The sequence below is a fragment of the Cebus imitator genome, unplaced genomic scaffold (assembly GCF_001604975.1).
Source record: "Cebus imitator isolate Cc_AM_T3 unplaced genomic scaffold, Cebus_imitator-1.0 Scaffold191, whole genome shotgun sequence".
NCBI classification, from domain to species: domain Eukaryota; kingdom Metazoa; phylum Chordata; class Mammalia; order Primates; family Cebidae; genus Cebus; species Cebus imitator.
The window spans coordinates 3,615,438-3,643,147 of record NW_016107506.1 but is presented as its reverse complement, the minus strand read 5'-3'; the positions used below and the strand labels follow the sequence as shown (position 1 = coordinate 3,643,147).

The window sequence follows — 27,710 nt, the reverse complement described above, 5'->3', positions numbered from 1 at the left end:
ATTGTCTAGTCAGGGCATGGAAAAGACTGCCAGAAATCAGATGTTTTATGGTTCTGTAAAATTAAGGAAATATTTTGGGTATGTTTAAGAAAATTTGAGGTATTACATATTTAAAATTTGGCTGTAATTAGTTCTATAAGTATCTCTCTTTTTTTTTATTCTTAAGCACACATTGTATAATGGTACATGGGGTCCATTCAATTAAAAAACATACCTATATAATAAAGGAATATATAACTAAGCATTTGCTCAAAAATTGTACATTTTAATACTCTCTCTGTATTTTTTCTTTTTGAAACAGGTTCTCACTCTGTTACCCAGGCTGGAATGTAGTGTCACTATAGGGCTCACTACAGCCTGACTCTCCTGGGGTCAAGCCATCCTCCCACCACATTTGCTCTATACTATTAAAATGTACGTTTCTTGAGTGAATATTTCACATTTTCCAGTGGAATGACTATCATGGCCTTCCTCAACCCTTCTCTACTATACTCTCATAACACCTGTATGTAAATACTATCTTTTAACATTTACCAGAGATTAATTCATATTATTTTTGGATCAGTTTAGATATTCTAAATTTACCAACTGCAGACAATGTATCTCCATTATCTCTAATCTATTCATTATTTTTTAATCTTCCCAGTGTCTTGCATGTTGTAAAAACTCAGAAAATGTTTGCTCACTTTTTGAACTAAATAAAAGTGTTAGGCAACAAAACTCACTCAACCTTTTATTTTTTGTTTGATAACAGAATCCCTCAGATAAGATGCCCCAGATGAAAATGTTACATAATTTTCTTAAGTTCCTTAGACTACAAATTTTGTGGTGAACATTATTTAAAAAATGATGCTTCTCATGAAATGTAAACTACATGGTTGTTTATTTGGTGCAAACACTAGCAACACAGATTTTCATAGCATTTGATTTCCACTTCTTTTGTACACTGAAAAGTATGATTAAAAAGAATAAGATTTAAAACAACTATAAAGGAGAAAAAATACTTAGTGTTTTACAACTAGTAAGACATTTTAATTTAAAAAGTCAATTTGTTCTTTATTTGTTATTACTTTAAAATCTTCCATTAGTATCTTACAAATTAAGGAACCCAAAATAGCAATAATTCTGCCTTTTATGTATAAATATGGTATACCAGTAAAGCATTTCTTTTTCTCTGTATTGGTGATAGATTTTATCTGTATTTTCTGTGATTAGTGACATGCATTTCTGAAATGGCTAGCCTGGGTATAGGCTATAATCTGTGTTATGGGATAAATAAAGGACAGTACAGAACAATATGTCATAAACAGCCTTTTGCTCTGTACTCTAACCAGCTTAGATACATAGACTGAAAGCTCCCACACTGGCCACAACAGAAATAGAAATGTGATACAGATAAGCTAAGATAAATGGTAGACAAATGATAAAGACTGAGATTTGTCCATACTTCTGCACTCAAAATCTCTACCCCTATGCAACATTTATGAATAATAATTTAATAATAATGATTATGGATTACATTAAGAGGGGGTATACTATGACCTTATCTTAAAAGACATTACTAAATATGGTATGTGTTAATCCTGACGTTATAAGAATCCTGCAAGGTAGGTATTATTTCTATTTTGTAGGTGTGGATCCTGAAACTCAGTGTCTTGCCTGTGAGTCTGTAGCTAATAAGTGGCAATGCCAAGAGTAATATCCAAGTACAGCTGGTTCCAAGGTTCATGTTTTCTCTGATATGCCAAACCTTCTGGATGCAAAAATGATTAGTGAGGGAATGTGTTCTCTTTCCGGGTCCATGAGGTGGCATAGTTTTAAGGGCAAGAATTTCCCAGAACCATGCCCCCCTCCCATCTCTCTCCATCAGAGAACTTTAACGGTTTATGTTTGAATTTCTCTGGTGCGGGAAGAAACTAAGAGTCAATCACCCCAGTAGAAGTTCTAAGGAACTCCTTTCATTGGCCAGAGGAACTTGGGAAGGTGGGAGTTTCTCCCAGGATAAATTCCCCTGCTCCCTCACCCACACCGGATTTCCAGCTCTCTGGAATCCCCTCCCACATGATGGCCCCTCCCTTTCCCCTCTGGGATTTTCCCCTCTGGAATCCCCTTCCACAGTCTTCGTGGAAGTCTTTCTCTTATTCTCCTTTCCTTCTCTTTTCTCTATCTGAATAAAATCACCTTTCGATAACACTTGTAATAAAAAACTGTCCCCTCAAAAATGGACCACCATCATCCATGCCTGCTGTGCCAAAAAAATCACTAAAAAGCACACTGTCCCTGGGAATCAAGATCCCTGGGCCTAAGGTGTCTAACCAAATAACCCCATGGCAGGACTAAAAATACCTGAAACAAGTGCCATCACAAGCCATCACCCTCACAAAGCCCCAGGTAAAGCCAGCCATAAAGGTCCAGGAAACCAATCTTCTCCTGGGCGTTGGCACGGCCTTCTCAGTACTTCTCTCCTGCCCTAAAAACTTGGTGCTGAAAAAGTTACTACCTCTATTCAGTTACTATAAGCTATCTCAAAAGTTAATTAATAAGAAAAAAAGGTTGCTAATTCTCTCTGGAAAAGGCAACTCTCTCTGCAAACCAGCTTAACTCTTCAGTGGCCATAGCTTTAAAAAATAAAAGGGCCCTAAATCAAAAAAAAAAAAAAAAAAAAAAAACATTTTTTTTAAAAAAAAAAAAAAAAAAAAAAAAAAAAGCTGCTATTTTGAAAACCAGTTAAGTGTTATTTTAAACACAGAACTCATATATCAATCAAAAACAGGGTTTAAAACCTTCAAGAACCTGGCAGGCTCTGTCCTCTCCTAGGCTAATTTATATCTCTAGGCCTCTCATCCTCAACCACCTGGTCATATTTATTTCTTATAAAACCATAAGGTCACAATTAATCCTGCCACGAAAACCCCAAATGTCCTTGGCTTGTAAGCTCGATCATAAACCTGTAAATCAACCTGCACCCCTAAAAGGCTCCCCTCTGGAGAAAACCTCAACTTCAGGGATGCTTCTATGCCCCATTTCAGAAGGAAGCAGTTAACAAGAATCAATGCCCCTATTCCCACAAAAGTTAAATTTTCCTGTTCAGAGGGGGATGTAAGGGAATGTGTTCTCTTTCCGGGTCCATAAGGGGGTGTGGTTTTTAGGGCAAACATTTCCCAGCACCATGCCCCCCTACCATCTCTCTCCCTCCGGGAAATTAACAGTTTATGTTTAAATTTCGTGGGCATGGGAAGAAACTAAAAGCCAATCACTCCAGCGGAAGTTCTACGGAACTCCTTTCATAGGCCAGAACTTGGAAAGGTGGAGGTTTCTCCCAGAATAAATTCCCCTGCTCCTTCACCCACGCCAAATTTCCAGCTCTCTGGAATCCCCTCCCACAAGGTGGGAGCTCCCTTTCCCCTCTGGAATTTTCCCCTTTAAAATCCCTTTCCACACTCTTCATGGAAGTCTTTCTCTTTTTCTCTTCTCCTTTCCTTCTCTTTTCTCTACCTAAATAAAATCACCTTTCTACAACACTTCTTGGGTCCAATATCTTACTTTTACAAGCATATGGCATACCTGCAGTGGTCCCATCACTTATTCTTTAAAAAATTAAAGGCCAAGAACCCACAGCATTCTCTCAGGAGAGCTGTGTCTCACCAGCACCACCAAAAAAACCCAGTTACATGAGGACTTGGTGGAAGGAGGCATGGGAGTGAGAATCTCAGCAGAGACATGAATTCCTTTCTTTCCTCCCACACAGAAGAACACTGCATCTTTGAAGATGAAATAATCAAAGGCTAACTTCAATTTCAAATAGCATAACACAGCACATTCTAAAAAATCTTCTAAAAATGTTAAAAGCTTAGAACGTTTTAGTATAATTAAAGGGAGCTTAATATTCCACTATGCTCATATCAATTTAGAATTTTAGAGCAGGAAGGATCCTGTGAGTTGATCTAGTCCAGCATCTTCTTTTATAGATGTGGGAAATGAGGTCCCAGGAAGTTAAAGACACAATTTGCATGAATGGACTAAAGTGGACTTCTTAGGCTCAGTTCAGTGATCTTTTTGATATATTACATTATATTCTATATTACTTTCTTGGTTTGGTTATAAAACATTACAACTCAGTTATATGTATGTGAATGTGTTTTCATATATGCATCTATATTATATGTCCAGATGTATGGCCTCACCTCTTGAATAGGAAGACCTTCAAATCCAGCAAAATGGCCATGTAACAAATGTCAAATGGAGACTGTTAGTATATTAGTATGCTAATATCCAGGCACCTTTAACACTGTCCATGTGTTGACAGTATCCAGGCAACTTTAACACTGTCAATGGTGTTGCAAATTTGACAAAATAACTGACAAGAACAAAATAGAGTAACAAACCAAGGACTCACCTCTCCTACACTTTTCATAGAGCTACCGATTCGGCTAGATGTTCCATGAAAACGGTCAAGATCCCAGCGGGGAATCTTGGTGACCATGTAATCCAGGCTAGGTTCAAAGCAGGCTGATGTCTTCCCGGATACAACGTTCTTAATTTCTGGAAGTGGGATTCCTAGGGCAATCTTTGCAGCAATGAATGCCAATGGGTAGCTATAAAAAGAAGACAAATTTATTTTTTTCTTTGAGCAATTATTGAAAACAGACTAGAAAATAAATTGGTCTTTCTTAAAATTTCTGGTATTATTCTACTTCAAAGTATAAGATACTGGATTCTCTGTTCAGCATCAATATTTAATAGCCACTTGTGGGATAATAGGAGTCATGATACAAAATATAGAGGCACAGGTCACAAGAGAATTTACTCCCTATGCACTACATGCATTGCAACTCTCAACCTTCATCTCTTCAATCCAAAATCAATAACTTTGTTGATAAATAAGTTTAACCTCCACTTGTGTTTAACTCCACTAAGATGAGAATCTGCAAAATATTTTTGGAGAAAATACATACATATCTGTACCTAAGAAGACAGTGGAGTTCACTAGTATGAGGGAGTATGGTTAGAAAATGTAGATATTTCAAGAAGACAGATATTTTAAGAAGACAGATATTTTAAGAAGACAGTGGAGTTCGCTAGTATGAGGGAATATGGTTAGAAAATGTAGATATTTCAAGGTTGGGTCCTTGCTCTGTCTCCAAATTATCTTTGAACTTTGGGCTCCTTACAAAATTAACACTTTGATAACTTGATTATCTTCATCCAGAATGTCAGTTTGGGTAATTTTGTTTGAGAGGAGAATTCATAGAACTATAGAACTAAATATGAGTTGCTTAGTACAACTTCCATCTAACAAATGAAGAAATTATCAAGACAATGAGTAATGTGCCCAAAATCACATGGTCAATAGAAGAACCAAATGAGAATGCAGGATTGTCACTCCTACACAGGGCAATGTGCCTTTCGGCACTCCATGCAGAGCTGTGGAACTACATTCAAAAATATAAAGAAGTAAATATTTTGTTCATTTAAATGCAACAATTTAAATGTAAGATGCTAAATAAATTATTAGAAACGAAAGGTTTTGATTAACTTTCCCTCCAATCGTGCTTGCTAGTGGCTGTTACAACACAGCAGATTTATTTGTTTGTAACATTTCCTTGTGAAAAAATTCTGCACTGTTTAGTCTTGAGGAGTTTTGCTAAAATAAAAGTCAAGTGCATTGCATCCGTGAGTCAAGTGAACTATATTTTCTGTCAACTATTTGCTATAGGGCTATACACATGAAGAGAACAGTTGAAGACTAAAATTAAGGATTAATCTGCACTTTTAATGACATCTGGAAAATGCAATTAAGAAGCATATTTTTCACAGCCTGCTTTGGCCACCCAGATTTTGCTTTGTTTATGATTAGCCAGCGAGCAAAGCCAGCTAGCAATACCATTTACCTCAATCTGGCAACAAGCTCATTAATAACCATGTCCTCGGGGTCCTATAAATGATTTGGAGCTAGCATACAGAAAACGGGAACATAGTTTATAAATGCAGCACAGTCTTCCACTCTCTGCCAATTTTTTATTTCTATCTACAAAGAATCTCAAACCCATGATCAATTATTCTCATCTTACCCAGTGGCTTTTGAGGCCAGAGCAGAGCTTCGGGACAGTCTGGCATTCACTTCAATGATGCAGTATTCCATTGAGGTAGGATGAAGGGCAAACTGAATGTTGCATTCACCCACAATGCCCAAGTGGCGAACAACATTGATAGAAGTACGTCTCAACATCTGAAACTCAGCATTGGAGAGTGTCTGGGCAGGAGCCACAACAACTGAGTCACCTGTATATCCAAGAAGTACTCATTATTTGGTGCATATTTAAATAACCAACTTCAGTAACTTAACCATATACTTGCATAATGCAAGACATAGAACAGTTTGAGGGTTTGTTGGGATGTATATGTGATATCAGGTATTCCCCCAATTTCTGTTTTGCCCATATTACTCTGATACAGTACTTTTAAAAACCTCTCTAGCCTTTCCCAAGCTCATCTATCTAGTAAGTAGCTATCAAGGCTTCAATCATCTACTTGCTAGATTGACTTAAACTTCCCTGCTCTTCATCTCAAACTAGCTCTCAAGTTCTTCCATTCATAGAATATTATACCCTCGTCACCTAGACTTGCTCATGAGACGGCTTTCTGTATCTTATCCCTTCCCATTCTCACCTCTCTCATCATAGCCCCTTATATCTGCAGTCTTAGTCTCCATCCCTTCTGCCTTCAGTCATGCTCAGATTATTCACTGTCTCCGAAAGTCCTTCTCCCAACATTGCCAGACAACCACACAAAACTTTCTCATTCTTTACATGAATGAGTGTCTTGAAAGTTTGCCAATCCTGCTTACTACTTGATACCATATAATTCCTTTCAATAGAGCTCACGGAACTGACCTTGCAATAAAATTGTTCTCTTGGCTATCCAAAAAGCCAGATTAAATAATCAGTCTTGGTCTTGCATAGCCTTTGATACTGCCACAAACAAAGCTCTTTTATAAAATAGTTCTTGCATTGGCTTAGTTGATACAGTACTCCCCTGATTTTCCTCTTAACTCTTTATTCTCCCCTTCAATCTTCAACACTAATCCTTCCATTTTTCCCCTGCCCTATAAATCTAAATGTTTTCCAGAATTCAAAGTTCAATCCTTTTGTCTCCTCTTTCTATATCTATGCCTTTGAATACTTTGTCTATGCCTACAGCTTCAATTATCTCCTTTATGCCAATAGTTTCCAAATGATGTCTTTGTATCATCTTCTTCATTTCTATTCTATTTCTTAAATTCCATCTCCACATTCTCAACTCCCTTTTTTTGACTCCTCTCACACCTCAAATTTAGCACTTTTAAATCCTAAGTTATCATCTTTGCCCTCTTATCTAACTAGTGTACCTCCCTGAAAAAAGTATTTCTATTATTTTGCCTATTTTCTCATTTACTTGGAGACTAACATGTTGGTCTGCTTTGAACCTTCTCAACCTCCCTTCTTATTTCTCAACACCAAGTCTTATGGATCTTATTTCTACCATGTTGCTTATCTTTAGCTCTTCCCCAGTTAAATCAGTATAATAATATCTGCCTTACTTCACAGGGTTTGTGTGAAGATCAAATTAAATATGAGAATATTTTTGATACTGCAAAATACTATATATGTGCAAAATGTTATCACTAGTCTGCCAACTAGAAATAGTAATTTAAAGACAACAACTTTATGAAGACTGCAGTGGCCATCAAAGACATGAGCTGAAGGCATTACTATAGTTCTTGAAGATGCACTGCCTACCTGTGTGAACACCCATGGCATCAACATTTTCCATGTTGCAGACAGTGACACAATTGTCATCAGCATCTCGAACAACTTCGTATTCTATTTCTTTCCAACCTGTCACTGACTTCTCCACCAGAATTTGGTTGGTCATAGCAAAGGCCTAGAAATTGGTGACAAAAATATCAAAGAGTAAGAAAAAGCATTGGCTTCAACAAGGATATTTGGCAAAATGCCCTGGCCTAAATCCTGGTCAGCACTGAACTCTCAAACCCAGTCTCCATTCTCCCCTGCACAGAAGGCACAATGTGTCAGAAAATCAGTGAGGTACTAGGAATAGCACCCTGCAGTGAATATGCTTGATTTACATTATTGAGGCTTGCCATTCAAAGTGCTGATATGACATTAAATCAAACTAATTTAGGAAAAAGAGAAAATAATTGAGCAATCAGGCAGAGAGAAATGAAATTATTTCAGCAGCTAGGCTTCTGTGAAACCAGAAAATGTGATAACTGTGAATAAATATGGAAAAATAAGTCTAAAGATGCTGGCTCTCTCTAAAATAGCTGAGGGTGCTTTGTACAGTGACACACACAATAAAAGTCAGTTGATGTTGATGAGGAGGAGAAAGGAGATGATGACGGTTGTAAACAGCCAGGATGGCATAAAAACTTGGGAATTAGAAGAATCATATGGGACTATTATTATGGTTAATGACTGCCTAAATGCTTAAATACTCTGAGTCATATATCACGTATGCCTGATTAGACAGATATGAATTAGCATAATTATCATTTCATATTTACAGCACACCCACAATGGGAAGAATACTGAACCCAAAATAGGAAAGTGGTAATCTCTGACCTTAGGACATGCAGTGGCTGATAATCCAAGACAGAAATGTCTCATTGTCTTATAATATATTTGATTTAAAATGGCAGTGAAAGGGAAAGTATTTTGAATTTTTTCAAATTATTAATATGCATTAAAATAATAACAATGTAAGTTTTTCCATAATGTGCCTCAATATGATTTTTTTTAACTTCACTCATCACTATAGGCTCCAGCACGTGCAACTGAAAATGTGACACATTTGTCCCCACAGCTGCCCACGATGAGGTTCTCAAAGTGGTTAGAAAATTCAGTAGCCAATGTTAACAATTTAATAATGATTAATTCATCATTCCGGTTGCCTGCTAAAAGAAGAAATCTAGGAAACAAAGGGTATAAATTTGGGAAAGTATTTTGCATTATAATGAGGTAAAATGGATATTTAGATACAGGGAAAATTGAAATAATCTTCACCTGTTTCCTCAGCTTGTTTTTATTTTTATTTTCTAAAGTCTTTGATTTTATACAAAAAAGTTAAAGGGACCTGGATAAGTTAATGCAGCTTTTAATGGTGCTAATTATAACCTCAAGAGAATAAGGGGATTGTTTAGGACATAATGATATGACTAATTATTCTCAAGGGAAGAGCGAGGGTTTTTTTTCAACAAAAAAAACCATTTAGAGGACTATTGATTATTTGAGCACAATATACATAATTGGAAGCTATCCCATTCCAGAATTGTCTTCATTATAAACTTTCTTATGTGAAAAATTCAGTTTTCAGATTGGTTTTTAGAGAGTAAAAAAAGTTTCATAAAGAATAAGTATGCATTGGCACTATTGTTAGTTGTAAAGTTGCTAATATTGAAAATATTTGGAATATCTAACAAGCTAGAGAAAATAAACTTTTTATCTTCAAAAGCATGTTTTTGCTTTAAATACATGATTCGTATGTCCAGAGGGCAAACAAGAAACATTTATATTAGATATGTTTCCCTTTTTTGTAATTTTCACAGCTTTAGAGAAATGAAACCCAAGTTGTTTATATGTAAGTCTGCCATTGTAGTTATTTAAATATGCTGAATTGTACCTGTTTTCAAAATCCTATGTCAACAATTCAAGGGTCTTATTTCAGTTCAGTTCAAAAAGTAAGTAAAGATAAAGCAGTAAGCTGTGCTTGAGCTATTTCCTAAAAAATCCCCAAAATAGCCCTCACAGTAATTCTGTCAAATTCACTTCCATGACTGCCATGTAAGTTACACAGGTTTCCTGGCTGCACATGGACTCATTCTTCAAAGACATTAACGAGTTCCTGGTATTTCCAGGCACTGTTCTACTTTGTGGAAATAGAGTACAGACAAAAGTCTCTGCTTTCCTGGAACCTGTTTTCTGTATTAGTCTCTAATTCAGTTTTTGTAGCATATCTTACTTTTCTCAAGAGTTTTCTTCTAATAAGAAAAGAAGTAGTTACTACTATGTTAAAGTGATATTGATAGAACATAAATTATAAACACTCAAATCTCTCTTGTTTTTATGAGTATATGGCAGTTGGAGGAGTTGAGTCATTTACTATACTGAGAGGTTTATACTATGTATATTTTAAACACCTTAATTTTGAATAAAGCCAAACTACTCAATGTGCTTTCTTTCACTTTCTGGATGTCATCCATGCCAGCCATATTATTTCAGAAAAAAATAAATAAAAATAGGACATTATGTCCTATTTTTCCTTAACCACTAAAACATATTTTAGAATTTTCCAATATCTGAGAGTAGATCGTGAAACAAAGGAAGATGGAGTTGAATTAAGTTCATCTCACTGAAGTCAACAGATTGTACTTTAATGGTGGAAATTGAGGTAAAGTGTCCACTGGTTTACCTTGAACCATGTGACTTATCATTGCATCCTGGCATGAACTGTTTCACTGCACTACCCTCTCAAAAGTGTCATCTTTTGGAAGACACTTTTGGATAACATGATTATGATTTAATAAATAAAATGTAATTTCTCTTCTGTATAACATTTTATATTTGAAAAGGTATGTCAAGTCAGTTTTTTTGGTAGGTAAGAATATTGTCTAAAAAAATACATACCTTTGTGCTGAGGTCCATCAAAGTCTCTCTATTGGGACAGATGCCTGAGCCTAATCCTCCCAGTGCATAGGCAGAACGGATCATTACTGGGTAGCCAATGGTGTCTGCTGCCTTCAGCGCGTCTTCCATCTGTCAACAAGAACAAGGACCCTAAATTTTAAAAGCTGAGCACACTAGCAGAATAGACCACACAAGAGAATCTGGCAATCAAGTAAACCAACTTATTTGGGGAGAGTGAATATGGAAATGTCCTACTATTCCCTAGTCTCATTCTGAAAAGCAAGTGTTGTTATTCAAATGTTAATTAAATTCTAGGGCAGATGCTTTACATACAGTGAAGGCTTTTAAGAAACATACTTTTGTGGTAAATTTTATCTTTTCCTATAGAAATAGAACCATGGCCAAAGCAGAAATAATCATCATTCATTTGAGAATGGGAGCCAAATTGAATTATTGAATTTTTACATGCAATTTAAAAGTCTATTTCTTTTTTTTTTATTGCACTTTAGGTTCTGGGGTACATGTGCAGATCACACAGGATTGTTGCATAGGTACATACATGGCAATGTGGTTTGCTGCCTCTATCCCCCCTTCACCTATATCTGACATTTCTCCCCATGTTATCCCTCCCCAACCATCCCACCCTCTGCTATCCCTCCCCTAGCCCCCACCAACAGACCCCAGTGTGTGATGCTCCCCTGCCTGTGCCCATGTGTTCTCATTGTTTAACACCCGCCTATGAGTGAGAACATACAGTGTTTGATTTTCCGTTCTTGTGTTAGTTTGCTGAGAATGATTGTTTCCAGATTCATCTATGTCCCTACAAAGGACACAAACTCATTTTTTATGGCTGCACAGTATTCTATGGTGTGTATGTGCCACATTTTCCTTGTCCAATCTATCATCAATGGGCATTTGGGTTGGTTCCAGGTCTTTGCTACTGTAAACAGTGCCACAGTGAACATACGTGTGCGTGTGTCTTTATAATTTCTTAATGAAACCAGGTTCTCTGCTGCTGAAGCTAGCTTGATGTTACCACAATGAGCCATTAGGAACACTGCATATTAAGAGATTTTTCATTTTTCAAGTTCAGTCTGAGAATAGTCCCAGAAGCTTGGAATTTTTTTTATCTTACAGAATACAACGTATGGTGGCTATATTTTTCTGTCATGGAATTTTACTACACTACCAATGGGAATGTAATTACACCTTTCCCATATGCCTGTTTCTTACCCTGAGGAAGCAAGGACATAATTAAATCTGGCAATGAAAGAGTACATGTATGGCAGGAGCATCCCAAACTGTGCAGCAGACCTATCCTGGGATTATTTCTGATTGACAAGTTTGTAACGTGAAGTATACTTGGTAGCATTGTTTTCTGAAACATACATAACCCATTTTTAGTTGTCCCAGAAGCACCTGCCTTATTCCTAAGGGTGTGCCTGTTTCTACTGTGGAGAAGTTGCATTTACCACTGCCCCTAGCACCCCCACTTCACCCACTATAAGCCTGAAGTCAAAGATAAAGTCGGGGCAAAAATGATATTAAGTGAGTTGATTCTTTTTCCTGGTAACTGGTAACAGCTTACTGATAGACATAAGAGGCAATGGAAATAAATAACAGAAAAGCAAATCTATCTTCCTTAAATATCTAAACCACAGGTTTTCCAGTCATTAATTTTACTGACTGGATCCATTTTATTCTAAAATGCTTATTTTATTCCAAAAAAAATTAAAGTCAATCTCATTTGCAGGGCATTCAAACATGCAAAATGTGTGACTGATCCTAGAAAGAAGGTAAAAATTGCTTCGGTTTTGCAAGTTGGTATGGTTCTTAGCTTCAATTCAGATCTGAGACTCATTGGTACTTCAAGCTTTGATAAACCACTTCATCTCTAGACTTAATGTTTCTCTTTTCATAAAGTAAAATATTAATACATATCATTTCGGCATTGAGTGCTATAATTAATATACAGTATTTCTGAACTATTAACACATTTCCAGATAAAAATGCATGTAGGTGTAATAATCTTAACGATGATTATTAGGCATGAAAAATCATTCTCCTTACAACCGAAGACAAATAATGCCCTTGTTTCTCCAAAGCATAGAATCCTTACCGATTCCACTGCGAAACTTGGAGCAATCTTTTCATTAATCTCATTTAGTTTGTCTGAAAACAGCTGCCTGTCTTCTGTGGCCATAATGGATTCAACTGAAGTTCCCAGGACTTTCACACCATATTCCTTGAGCACACCTCTCTTGAATAGTTCCACTCCTGAAGAAGAACCAAACATGATTAGTTTTTAACATGTCAAACTTTTGTGTCTTCTTTAACAGGCAACTGAACACATTTTTTTTTTTTTTTTTTTTAGTCTTAAAATCCAAGAAGGTACCACTGTCTATACTAGAATTGTACTTAGGGAAAAAAATTCAAATAAAAATTCTGAAGATAGTCTGACAAAATATGTCACTGATGCTACTATTACTTATATTATCATCTTCCGAATACCATTTTTATCTTTATTAATAAAAGTCATAGTATTATACTGAGCCTTAAGATTTTAATATATTCTCTTTCCTTCTAAAGTCCATTTCTATAATGAGATTCTATAATTTTAAAAATCCCAAATATATGAGTACCTACTTCTGTTAAAAAATTATCATCAAAATGGTTTGCGTTACACTACCTTGACATCTAATTTTGCCTCTTTTTTTTTAACATACAAATTATATCAGCAATTGTTTATCCACACTAGCTAAAAAGATTCTTATTTGTAATCTAGTTCCAAAGATTTGAAGAATTTTAAAGAGAACAAAGCAGTATACTCAGCAGATGAATGAAGGAATGGTAGAAAGATTGATCTATGTTATTATGAAAATATGTTTAAGATGCAACTGCTACAGGGCTGATACGTAAGAGCACTTAACCAATGTTAATTCTCTTTTTTCATTCATAATAGTTCTGAAGACCTCAATAGCAACAGAGAAAAGCAATATCCTGGGATAGAGTAGAGAAATTCAAGAAACCTACTGGCCACTTCAGAGCATTCAAGGGAAAAGTTTCTTTGTCTCTCAGCTATTTTGTGAAATTAACTAGTTATATTCATCATATGACTATCTTAAGTTGCTGTTTGCTAACTGCTTTCTCACACATTAGAAGAAACCTTTTATGAACACACTAAGCACAGTTGTTAGATGAGTTCAAATAAAATATATTACACAGAAGCACATATGGCAAAACTCTGCAATTAAACTTCTAACAGCTTACCACAGTTCAGAGCTGTCTGGCCACCCATGCCCAGAATTAACCCATCTGGCCGTTCTGCCTTGATGACCTCTGTGACAAACTGAGGGGTGATGGGAAGAAAGTAGACAGTATCGGCTTGCTTTAAGCCCACCTCATTGGTCTGGACTGATGCAATGTTTGGGTTCATCAGAACAGTTTTGACATTTTCCTCCTGAAAGAAACAAAAGAATCCAATACATGAATATATGGTCTAAAGAAGAGAATGGCCACACTTAAATAGAGAGACATGGGGTAACTAAGCTTTTAGGTTATCTGTGGGCTGTAGAGATCTATAATAGCATTAGTGAATGGAAGTTAAAGGAAGACAAGCATTTGGTCAAAGAAAGGAAGAAATTCTTGAAAATGAAATTATCCAGAAGAATTGGCTGCCTCATGAAGATCACCATGAGGTGATCTTTGGCACTGAAGGTAAAGATGGAGACCATTTCTATACAATTTGTCTAGAGATCCACAAATCTTACTGAACTCCGTAGTTCAGTCAACCTTAAAAGAATCACATACATATTCCAAACGTTTTAAATTAGTAAATATAAACTGGAACTAGAGGCAATATGAAAGCTGCTTACAATTATGTGGTCAATTTTAGAGTATGTATCATGTGGCAATGAGTAGAACATATATTCTTTTGTTTTAGGGTGGAGAGTTCTTAAAAGGTTTATTAGATCCATTTGGTCCAATGTCAAGTTTAAGTCCTGAATATCTTTGTTAACTTCTTGCCTCAATGATTTGTCTAATACTGTCAGTGGAGTGTTAAAGTCTCCCACTATTACTGTGTGGGACTCTGTCTCTCTTTGTAGGTCTCTAACAGCTTGCTTTATGAATCTGGGTGCTCCTGTGTTGGGTGCATATATATTTAGGATAGTTAGATCTTCTTGAATTGACCCCATTATCATTATGTAATGCCCTTATTTGTCTTTTTTTAATCTTTGTTCATTTGAAATCTGTTCTTTTCTGAAATTAAGATTGTAACCCTTGGTTTTTTTTTTTTCTATTTTCCATTTGCTTGGTATATTTTCCTCTATCCTTTTATTTTGAATGTATAGGTGTCATTACATGTGAGATGGATCTCTTGAAAACAGCATGCCATTGGGTTTTGCTTTTTTATCCAGATTGCCGCTCCATTCCTTTTAAGTGGGGGCATTTAGCCTGTTTATATTCAAGGTTAGTATTGATAGGTGAATTTTATCCTGTCATTGTGCTATTAGCTGATTATTATGTTGGTTTGTTTGTGTAGTTGCTTTACAGTGACATTGGTGTGCATGTCCAAGTGTATTTTTGTATTAGCTGGTAGCAGTCTTTTCTTTCTATACTTAATGTTCCTTTCAACATCTTTTGTAAGGTAAGTCTGGTGGTAATGAATTCCTTCAACATTTTGTTATCCAAAAAGGATCTTATTTCTCCTTTACGTGTTAACCTCCAAACCTAAAATAAAAGTTAAAAAAAAAAAAAGCTGCTCCCCCTTCTATTTATTTGTCTGAGAACAACATTGACTTGTACATTTAAAATGCAGAATAATGTGCTCCCTTCTTGCTGGAAGCACTGAGAGCCTTCTACTGGTTTTCACTTTTTTCTAGATTTTCATGCTTGCTGCAGTGCTTTAACAAAGGCCATTATACAACTGTTTGTACATACTGTATTTAAAAAAAAAAAATATGGCAAAAGAAATAAAACTATGTATGTGCATGGGTGTGTGTATATGTAAATATACTTATGAAGGTATTCATAGCTCTATCTCATTCCTTACATCAGGATAGACTTTCAAAATAATTCTTTATGTAGGCTACTAGGGATAATTGTTTTAAAAACCAGGATGAGGGTGACACTTAGCAAAATAATTATTATAAAATATGGCCAGATGGTTCCTATTATTTCATACATTAGCATGTCAATTTTAAATTCCACTAAAAAGTCAAGAAAATATTCAGTTAAAAGCATAGAAATTATTCTTGAAAACCCTACATATCTTTGGGGAGGATATGAATAAAACATTAAATATATTTTATGCTGCTTTAAATTGAAATAGTGACTTAATACTTGTAATATACTTTTTTAGTTATTTATTTGATTTTTATACCAAGACTATGAAAGAGATTTCAACCATTTGGATGAAGAAAATGAGATTCAGTAAGGTTAAATGGCTTGCTAAAGGTCATATAGCTAAGAAGTGGTGATATTAGGACTCTAATTCACGTGTTATGATTCAAATCCTTTGCTCTTTCCTCAATATGAGTCATCTTTTAAGATTTTAAAAATAATATTATTAATAAAATGTCAGGAAGATACAAACAGATAAGCAAATTCCTTTATAATATGGGGTAAATTTTAATAATTGAATCCAAACTGAGAACATATCAGCAACAGAAGTTATAGAAAACCTCACTACTAAAAAAAAGTACCAACAAACTTTAGTATACTTGAGTATTTTTCTGAATGTGCTATACAATGAACATAGCAATATTTCATAAGTCAAATTAGACAGGAAAAGATCCTATACATACACATGATGAGTGTTCATTTATTTTAAAACTTACAATTTCAATCCATCTCAATTTTACATCATTTTATTTTTCTAATTCTTGTTACAATATATGCACCAATCATAATATTTTAGTTTAAAATATCATGTCTAGTTATTAACCTTCTAAATGATCACAATATAACCTAATAATTCCTGTTCTTTAGTTAAAAATGAGTAACTTTACCCAATTGATGTAAAACACATTAAAATGCAAACTATAAACATACAAATTCTTTGTAAAACTCCCAAATAGAATAAAAACTGTATGCTAGATAAATGTATTCTAAACTCTGAACACACTTGGATTGTGTTCTAACCAATCAAAACCAGTGGACAGCCTCCAATTATCTAATAAGAAATCATAATACAAAGAAGTAAAATATCATTTTGAAAGTGTATTCCAAAAAATGTGTGAGTGTGCATGTACATGCATGAATGGTGGAGAGTATTAAAAAAAAATGGGAAAAAGACTAAGTCATTGAGAATGTGTTCTACCTCTTCAACATACCCCATCAGATGAAAATGTTTGATTATAGAATACTAACAAAAATTAAAAAAAAGAAAATCTTTGGCCAACTTTTTTTTCCACATTTGCTGTCCCAGCCTTCTGCTGCCATACTCTGCCACCCTCTACTAGCCTGGTCTCTGGCGAATGGCATTACACTGCAAAGGCTGAAGCAATGTCAACAAGGGTTCACATTGTCTCTGAATGGCCTGATTAGCTCAATGAGGGGTACCAACTGAATTCCTCAAGAGAAATACCTTAAATATACAATGGAATTTTTCTAAAGTTTTATTTTACTACAATAGGGGTTGGGAGATCTCCAGAGTGTTTAAATAGACAGGGAGGATATCCTTCCACACCTGTGTATCAAATCTTTTATACTTGAAAATTTTGCCATATCATCCCATTTCCCAGGCACTGATGGGAGAACTGGGTCCCCTAGCGATAGATAATAATTTCTAAAACCTGAATGAAATGTACTGTTGCCCTTGCTCTTCCAACTGGAGTTTCCCATTTTAACCATAAAGATGCCTGAAGCATCCTGTAGAACATTTGAAGTACTTTAAAGCACCAAAGATGACCAAAATTTATCTTTCACATAAAAGACAAGTATATTTGAAAAGCTCACTGCCTCAAAAGAAATAAACAGCATCAATAAATGGGGCTTTACGTATTTTCACAATAAGTAGGCAATAACCTAAATAATTCTGGAGATTACCCTCCTTCATTTACAAATGTGCGCATTTGAGAAAGGTGAAATTCTTGCTCGTGATCAAACTTCCTTAATACAAGACGTATAAAGGCACAGTTAAGGAAATAATTATAGCAACTTTGAAAAGAGGTAGTGTCATAAATCTAAATTATGAAATACTAATTAGATTCATTAAAGGAAGCATATTAATTCTAGTAAAGATCATATTCTCTCACCTTCATGGCTTTTACAGCTTGAGATCCTGAGTAATCAAATTCACCTGCCTGACCAATGGACAGACCTCCTGATCCTAGGATAAGGACTTTGGAAACCTATAAGCAATAATAAAAAGACATTGTTATTATTGCTAAAATGGTGAAAATAAAAGACGTTTTCAAGAATGGAGAAGACAAACTACATCATCTGAGTTTATGTGGTCATTTAAGGTCTAATGTTATAAAACATGTAATATATAGAAAAAAAGACTAACAACTTAAAACATCTCTAATTTCAATGTGATTTCCAAAGTTTATTAAGGTTTTCACTTAAGTAAAAAGTTTTTAGAAGGAATTTACATTTTATTTAAACATATAAATATCCAAAAATATATACATATATGTAAATATATCTGTGTGGTATTTTTTCAAATATACATCCTTCTAAATTTTAAATAATAATGGTATGTGTGTGTAGTTTATGAAGGAAATGGGTAAAAACCTTATCACACTAACATACATATTCAAATTAAGGATTTAAGTGTCATGCTATATTAATCCTTGCCTATTTGCTTTTTAGAGGTAAAATATTCAGTTCATGATGTTGAATAACAGTTATTCTAGTTGAAACAAAAGGAATTCTACTACCTATAATAATTCTGTAATCTGAACTGTATCTCATGTTTACATAGAGCTATGGCTTTTTGGATAATGGGAAATAAATTCTAAAATAAACTCTATTCTTTGTTGTTATTACAAATGCTTTGTAAGCAGTAAACTTTAAAAGACATTATTTTAAATCAAAACATGAAAGTTCCACTAAACATCATCAAGAAGGAACCAAATAATTAATTATAAAATGACAGCCTATTACAATGATACCAGTCATCTTTTATTAAACACTACTATGCCTTACATCATTCAGTTACTAAAAATCATCACATAATCAGGACAATCCAAAATTCATAAACCAAAAACAAGCCCACATACTGACCTCAACTCGAGATGCAACTAGTGCTGGCTTTGGTAGGACTGATGTAATGGTGGTACCTTTTTCTTTCTTTATCAGTGAGAAAAAGGAATCAAACAGATACTAGAAAAAATATAACCAACCAGTTAGAAGCTTCAAAATTCTTAAGTTCACCAGATAAAACACAAGATGCCCAGTTAAATTTGAACTTCAGATAAAAAACAAATAATTTTTAGCATAACATTTCATATTTTTTGCTGTCTTGTCAATAACCATCTATTACTGTAAGAATTTAATCAAATAAATACTTCTGTTCAAATCCTATAAAGAAGAAGTTTCCAAGAAGCAATAAATATACCAGATGCCTTCTGAGAATGCCAAATTTTTAGCAACTTGTATATCATCTGCTTCTTCTAAATCAAATTCTAGTTGGACAAAACAATTGAAGCTATATCACTTATTATATAGAAAATTAGAAATACTAATTTAAATTTCTATCAGCTCTAAAAAACAATTTCTGAAGATTATTCTTAAACTTTGCCAGAGGATTTACTTCTGTTGCTTCACTAGATATGACAAATTACAACAAAGAATATTCATTTTGCAATTATTGGAAAGACAAAAAAGAATTACACGATAGCGGATATTATTACATATCTTAATTGCAATGTTCCTAATCCAAAGTACTGATATATGCTAATTTAAATTTTAAATTAAAAAATTACTTAGCATGTGTTAGATGATACACTTAACTAAATTTGATTTATGAGTTTCATCATGGGTTGGTAATATAATACTGATTTTGGCTATTAAGAACCAATCTTTTCTAACATTAAAACAAGAACAAAGTACAAATACCTAAAAAGGCAAATTGGACATGACAGAGTAGAACAGAGCGTGCAGAAGGAAAGCTTTTATTATCTTCCTCATTTTACTTAAAAGTCTTTTCTGAGAGTTCTGACAACGAAGATTTGATGCTGAAGGAGGCCCCTGAGTGTGGGGAAGTCACAATAGACTTCAGATTTTTCTGGAGTTCACCAGAAGTGTTTATTTGGAAAGATGTGCTTGAACAATGAACTAAGAGCTCACACAAAAAACGTAAAAATATGTCGATTAAAAACAAAACTCCTCTAAGCATTCCTGTGGTTCATTTCTGAAGCCTCTGAATCATCTATGTATGTGCATGCATGCCCTCTCTCCTCCCCACACCCCTTCCCCTCTTTTCTCCTGCTGCTGTTTATTCTTCTTTAGTGGCTACACAACCAGTTGCCATAGGGATTTTTGTGAAGTCACAGATGGAGGATTAAAATTTCATTTCAGTCAGGAGAATGAGAGGGAGCAAGAGGGAATTCATTTGCATAGTACAACAATTGTAAATTTCAGAACTAAATATATTAGAATGATAATGGGTTTAAATATAAATAGCATCACTTCGGGTTTCTTAAGGGCTTTCCCATTTTAAATTTTTAAAAAGATAAAAATTTCCTCTGTGACATTCATGGGGAAATTTTAATACAAAATGTGTGTTACCAAAGCAATTTTTTTTGAGAATGTTCTGCTCAAGATCATCTGGGGTGATTATTTTGGTTTCTCGAGTTTCCACACAAACACATGCTTTTTTTTTACATATATAATAGGCCTCATCTTTCTGACATACCTCAGTGTCTGTTGGCCCTGGGGTGACCTCTGGGTGGAACTGCACAGCAAAGAAGGGTTTGCTCTCATGCATAATCCCCTAAAGGAATAAGAAATGAGAAGAAATTCCTTCTGTAACGATGTACGCCAAGTAATATAGCTCAAATTAAAAAACTGAGTTAGAGGCTTCAAAATTTTTTTTAAACCAACTGTACTATTAAATAGCATGGCCCTATATCTTAAGTACTTACATATCTGACCATTTTGATAGGTATAGAAAATGGGTCAATGAAGACTCAACCAAATGTGTTTTCTTTTAAAATAAATAAATAACAAATTTGGTCTATAGCCTTTGAGACCCCTCTGGGCCCCAAACCCTAAATTACTTTTCCAAAGTTCTTCTCAAAGACTCCACCAGTGCCAAGTAAGTCCCAGAGACCCACCTAGACTGCTCTCAAACAGATCTGGACCAACAGCCCACTAACATTGAATGTGGATAGTTGTTGATTAATGACTGAAATAGTGAATTTTAATGAGTCAACTGATGAGAGAATAAGAATAAGAGAAATGACTTTTTAAAACACAGATGCCTCTGGAACAAAACCTATAACTGTTTTTCAACCCCCAACCCCCAAAAAATCACAAACAAGAGAAAGATATTTGCATCACAATGTATTTAAAAATTCTGGGTGAACTTTCTGGGTAAATAAGTTATTGCATATTTCAAAGCAGCTAGAAGATTTGGAATGTTCTCAATACAAAGAAATAAAAATGTTTGAGGTGATGGTTATCCTAAATAGTCTGATTTGATCACTACTTATGCATGTATCAAAATATCACATGTATCTCATAAATATATACAATGCTTATGTATTGTTTTTCTTAAAGCCTTGCATTTTTCATCACCAGCTGAAAAGGTTTACTGACAGCATTTACCTCATTTGTTTGATCATTGACATTCACAAAAAGTGGTTTCCAGCCAGCAGGGAGGGTGTTGTCCAAAGCATAGCCATGATTCTGAGCAGTAATGAAAGCTTGTCTGTTTGTGACATTCAAAACAGGCTGATTCTGCCCTCTGGAGAGAAAAGAAGAAAAAGAATAGGGAAAAGGAAATGTGAAGAGAATAATATAAATGTATTCCTTATAAAGTGGTGAACAAGAAAAGCCTATTAAAATTCAAAATTTCAATTGCTTACTGAAAATCACTCTGTAAGAAAAGTCACAGATTGTTAATCCCAATAATTTTCCCAACAAAAATCAATTCAGGAAGCTTTCTTGTGTGTTAAATACACACAGGTCTATTAAATTCTATAATCGGTTTTAGAAAAGGGGGCATTGCACTCATAACAAAAAGGATTGCTTGCCAGCTTAACAGAAACAGACAAATATAAGTGACTTATTTTAAGAGAACTACAATAATTTTAAAGCCAGAAGAGAGTTATTGGGAGACAATAAAAAGATGACTGCTCACACCTGAAATACACTTTACGTAAGGGGTGGGCCATAGGGGAAAGCCTGATGTTTAATAAATTAATATCGTTTGAGGCAAAGAGGAAAAACTGAGAGGATCTAAAGATTTCTGGGCTCTTAAGTCATACTACCTTCTTAAAATGTTACAATGTTCTGAAATCAAGCTTAAAATCAGAACAATTTCCCTTGGAATATCATTTGATTGAGTATTATAACCTCAACTTATGCCAAGGGAAGGAAAATAACTTTAAATTATAACAAGGTTATTGTTAGAGAAGGCAGCCTTCCAAAAATGCAGTAAAAGTGGTATCAGGTAGTCAAACAACTGTCAATCATATAAGGCATGGTTACTTATTTACTCTAAATAAATGACAGGTAAGTTCGCAGAGTTCTTTGTATTTAGTTAGTATGTCAGAGCTGGTTTACTGTAAGCAAAAGTGAAACCACCTCACCTGTTGGCCATGGACATCTTGTAGGTTTTGGCACCAGCAGCCAATCCTGTTATTAAGTTTCCTGTACTGATTCCAAACAATGGCTCCTTGCGATCACTCTCAATAATCTAAATTGGGGAGAAATTTTATTAACCAAATAGAACAGTTCCAAAAATGTTGCTTCTGAGTGAATAAAAATGAGGTACCCTTTTTTCTTAAGAAGGTAAAGAGAATAGTAACTGAATTTTAAAAGAGAATATAAATAAGGACATCACTGACAAACTTGTAGCATTAGAATTCAGTAAGATGTACTTTATATTCAGACTAAACTAATTCAATATCTCTTTAGAGATCTGCAGGTCTTATGGGTCCCAAGGTCATGATGAGGAACCATGAGTTGTCAGTTTACAACTGTAAGGCAAAATACACTTGGCCATTGGACTCCAGTTCTTTTAACTCAAGGGCACAATCCCAAAGTTACCTTGTCTGAGGAAAAACCCTGTTTTCTCTGATATTCTCTCCTCATTGATTCCCCCATAGAATATCTCTACTAAGAGTGCCTCAGAAGTCACAAATAGAAGTATTGAAAAATCCCTGAATATAAATAAAATGTATCATGTCCTTTCAGGGTACAGAGTGGAAGCCCCCACTTCCCACACAGATACACACTAATTCCAGGTTCACTGCACCTTTCTGACATTCTGAATTAGTGGTTCTGCAAGATCTGGATTCCCAGGTCCTCCTGCAATCAAAATCCCATCATACTCCATCTTGGTGAAATCGTGATTCCAGGGAACTAAGTGCACTTCAGCTCCTCGCTGGAAAAGAGACATAAGAATGATGAATTTAATAACATGTTTCTTTGCCAAAGTATAATTTTGATAGACTTTCTCTTGACTAACCATTCCTTAAAGGGAAGGAAAAATTTGTACACAATTCAAATAAATAATGCTGAGCAAAACTTTCTTTGGGGCCAGGCTTGGTGGCTCATGCCTGTGATCCTAGCACATTGGGGAGTTCAAGACAGGGGAACTGCTTGAGCCCAGGAGGTCGAGACTGTCCTGGGAAACAGGGCAAAACCCCATCTCTACCAAAAACAGATAAAACATAAATTAGCCAGGTATGGTGGCATGTGCCTGTGGTCCCAGCTACCCAGAAAACAGGTGAAAGGATCACCTGAGCCCAGGAGTCAGAGGTTGCAGCAAGCCAAGTTTGCACCATTGCACTCCAGGCTGGACAACAGAGTGGGGCCCTGTCTGAAAAAAAAAAATGGGGTGGCTCACTGTATTTAATGTGATGTAAATGGAGCCAACAGTCAATATAAAGTGGAGGGAAAAAAAAGACCATTAAAGGTTCGATCCTGAAAAAACAGATAATGCACTCTCCTGCAATCAGAAGAAGTTTCAGTGCCTACAAATGCCATGGCTGGACTGACAGAGTAGGTTACCTTCACACTACCAGTTGCAAAAAATATAAATCCATTTTCTGAAAATGTTAAGTTGGTCTGCGTAGGGACCTTCTTCAGTCTTGCCTTTTTGTCTTATCAAATTTTAATCAGCCTTCTTTCCTAGAGTTTTTTCATTATCTATAATATTTATATTGTAATGAAAAATTAGAAATTTATTTTAATATAAAAGTACATAGGAAGGTGTCCTTGAGAGTTTCCCATGAAGCATGTCCTGAAACAAGGATTTGAGAGAACAAAGGCTTATTTGGATAGAGAGGAATCAGATAGAGAGGAAGTGACATCATGAAACATCCCAATTAAAGTCTGCATTAGCAAGCAGTTACCACTACGGATAAGAGAAGATTAAGCCCACTGGGGAACTCCGAGAGCCAGTGTGGAATAGTTACCCTAAAGATTGCCTATCCAAGGGATGAAGGATCTAGGATAGTTCCACTGACTCTTTCTGTGCTTTGGTTGGAGGCTACTCCAGAGATCATTAATTCTACGGCATTTACTGCCTGCTGGTAGGCTCCAGCCATCAGGCAAAGAGATACAGATATTTGCAGTTGGAAGATGGGGAACATGAATTAAAATGGTAAATAGAGAGTGAGATATAGACAGGCCATCCACAACATCTGCTACCATGCAGGCTATCCCAGCAAATTTTTGTTAATAAACTTCACAAGAATTTGAAATCATGATTTGAATATTGCTGTTATTCTCTAATAAGGAGGTACAATGAAGAATCTCCCTAACACATGCTAATTTGGTGTTATGCAAATTGTGTGTGTGTGTGTGTGTGTGTGTGTGTGTAGGGGAGATGTGTAGACAGAAGACAGAGAGGAGTGAGGAGGAAAAGTCCTAACAAAACTATATTTAAGAAATATTATTACAATGGTTAAGTTTTTGAGAATTTTTAAGTTTTAATTTTAACTGGTTTTCTAATAGTTGTGGAAGTTCGTACTGTGAAGGTTCGTACTGTGTCAGGGCATGATTCCTACAAACATATGGTGCATAATAAATGTAGGCCAAAGGAGAAGCTATCAGACAGACTGGATCTTTTTGGTCATCTCTGTACCCCAAAGACAGGGAACATGATGCATCTCAGAAGGTCGGTCAATAAGTGACAAGAACAGCCATCATTTTCTTCCATGTTTTAGTGGCCTTCGAGGTTTTTATTTTTTTAAAAAAAGAAAAAACATAGCAGTCTATATCTGTAATTTGAACAGGGATAAATGTGTTATTTTATAAATCAAAAGTAACAAGAAGAATGTAGATCCCTGACATTCTGAAAGAATGCTTAAGTTTCTCTGTGACAGAGGAAAATGGCTGAACACTAACGATCAATACTACAAACTCTCACCTTTGAGATGAACAAATTACTTACCTTTACTAGTAGGCGGATTACATTGTTTTTAATTCCACAGTCTACAGCTACCACTTTTGTGGGGTTTCCTTTGCCATACACCTTGACATCCTGCCATTTTAAAAACCAGAGAATGAGAGGGAAATCCCAGCTGTGGGCAACAGAGCAAAACCACAAATACATCTGAGGATGCTTTGCACTTAGATTGGTAACAGATTGATTGTTTGACTGCTAGGGAGTGACTGATAGTTAACAAACAATTTGTAGGAAAGACACAGCAAGTGCCACAGACTGTATCTTCTTTATAAGAAAAAGGACTTTACTGTTTTAGATAAACTGTTGATTACAGTAATAACAATGATCTCTAAGAAACTGGCTGTGTCCATAGTTAACCATCTTTCCCATGTTTTGCCTCATTAACAACTAGTAGCAAGGAAATTCTTAAGTATTATTGCCTGATTCAGCACTGGATAGATGTGGCAACAGACACATTGTGCTTTAAATACCGCTTGATCCTTAACTTGCATTAAAGACTGAATGGGGTAAAGATGAATTACTGTACATTAGGCTTCTGCAGTGGGGCCTAATGAATAAAGTCAGTATGAGAGTCACGGGCATTGCTAAGCAGGTATAGACCACCAGTCCCTTTAGGTTCCCATGCAATTGTTTGCATTTAAATGGTAGATTTCATAAAAAGATCCCAGAGCATATCATAATCATTATCTATGCCTGAAGCACTGCTGGGAGGCAGATCTATTTTCACAGGCAGTAACCCAAGAAGCAGTTCCCCAAAGTCATAAAATGAGAAATAATAGAAATACACAGAAAGCCTAGAAGGCTGGGCACATACCCACTGGTTCCTGCTTTTAGCGTTGGCTAGCACGCTATGAATTTAGGACGATTTCACCATTTGTGAAAATTTTCAGATGAAAGGTACAATCTGAATATTTGAAAGAACACTTTGACTAAAATATCTTCCTCTCCACTGTCTATACAGAATGTGAAATCATAATCCTTAGACGTAGTTGAGGAAAAAAAATATATAAAGTATATCTGGTTTTTTTTCTTCCACTGACTATTTTGAAGGAAAAAAACATATCCCCATCCTTTCATGATCTGGGGGAGTTATGCTGAATTGAATGCCACAGGTAATCTTTCTCATCAGATAATTTGAAAAGGTTTAGGTTCATTCTTAACCTTAGGCTTCTGCTATAAAATAAAGCAATATTACCAACTACTTATGGCTACAGAAAATTGTAATTACAAGACTTCGTGAAGTTATTAACATTTTCAAGGCATGTAGCTAAACAAAAGTCACAAAATATATGTAATCTCCTGACACAAATACACATTTTATCATAGCTATAGTAGCATTATTTAATTGCACAGGCATTAAGAAACAACAGAGCCAGCTTTCACCATTGCAGCATCTCCCTTGATTTGATATAGATAAAAACACAGATATGCTCATTCTTGCTGGTCTCTACACAAACACATTAAATACAGTCCATAAGAATAATAGAAGCTACCCAAGACTTCATGGATACTTGCATATATGGATTTGTGTTTGGACTTGCCAGAGAAGAATATATTATACAGCATTTTGAAACCTTGCTTGACCACAGAATTTTTTAAGATGAATTGCTCCACACCACTGTTTTCCACTTTAGGAAATTATAGACTACATCACCAAGACAGTTCTCAAGTCTTATGTTCTATCATCTATCATCATCCCCTATCATGCTGTTTCAAACTAAATCATTTCACAGGGATATATGTAAAAACGAAGGGAAGTCGTATGAATGGGACCAATTTTAAAATTAAAAATCAGAAATGAATATTGCATACACCATGATCAAATTCCATTTATATAAATAATTACATATCTAATTTAAAATTAGTTTTCTTTAACAACACATACTTCTTAGGCTTCAGCATGTTTTGAATGCACATCCCTGCCCGACATGAACATCATGACTCAGTACTAATTCCTAGGAACCCAAAATCCTTGTCTCTGACAAGGAGCCAGAATACCAGATAATATCAATGTGTGTTTTCTCTGAATCTTACATGTTACTAATCCGACTATTTTACTCTTTTAATAACAATTTTTAAAAAGCCTTTAAAAATTCTCATGCTAGAACTCTTCCTCATGAAATGTTCTCTATACTCCTTCTGATTGGGGCTGTGTCACAGCATGATACATTTCCCAGATAAATGGGTATCAGGAAGGGCATGGGATCATCCTTTCTAAAGACTCTCAATGACAAGGTTTTGTCGCAGGAGGGGGTATGATATTCATACAAGGAGAGTCCATTTCCAGTATATTCACATATTGTGCCATTTCTGATTAAAAATCCTTGAATCCTTACTTTGCAAATTTAAAAGGTAGAAGGAGTGCAACAATGTAAACTTATTTGGATATTATTACATAGTAGTGTCACTATGGTTACTAATAGTATAACTGT

At 35.2% G+C, this 27,710-nt stretch overlaps 1 protein-coding gene across 4 annotated transcripts in view; it reads right to left on the bottom strand.

The window, feature by feature from the left end:
• Positions 1–27,710, bottom strand: part of CPS1 (carbamoyl-phosphate synthase 1) — a 149,172-nt gene that overhangs the window by 62,883 nt on the left and 58,579 nt on the right. For all 4 annotated transcript variants that reach the window (XM_017546813.2, XM_037745103.1, XM_037745102.1 and 1 more), the window contains exons 8-20: positions 25,264–25,353; positions 23,119–23,247; positions 22,451–22,557; positions 21,465–21,603; positions 20,551–20,628; positions 18,918–19,016; positions 17,945–18,040; positions 13,956–14,145; positions 12,805–12,962; positions 10,686–10,814; positions 7,779–7,923; positions 6,072–6,282; positions 4,397–4,595 (exon numbers count right to left, since the gene is read on the bottom strand). In XM_017546813.2, the coding sequence (XP_017402302.1) occupies positions 4,397–4,595; positions 6,072–6,282; positions 7,779–7,923; positions 10,686–10,814; positions 12,805–12,962; positions 13,956–14,145; positions 17,945–18,040; positions 18,918–19,016; positions 20,551–20,628; positions 21,465–21,603; positions 22,451–22,557; positions 23,119–23,247; positions 25,264–25,353 (1,770 nt within the window). The remainder of the gene's footprint in view (positions 1–4,396; positions 4,596–6,071; positions 6,283–7,778; positions 7,924–10,685; positions 10,815–12,804; positions 12,963–13,955; positions 14,146–17,944; positions 18,041–18,917; positions 19,017–20,550; positions 20,629–21,464; positions 21,604–22,450; positions 22,558–23,118; positions 23,248–25,263; positions 25,354–27,710) is intronic.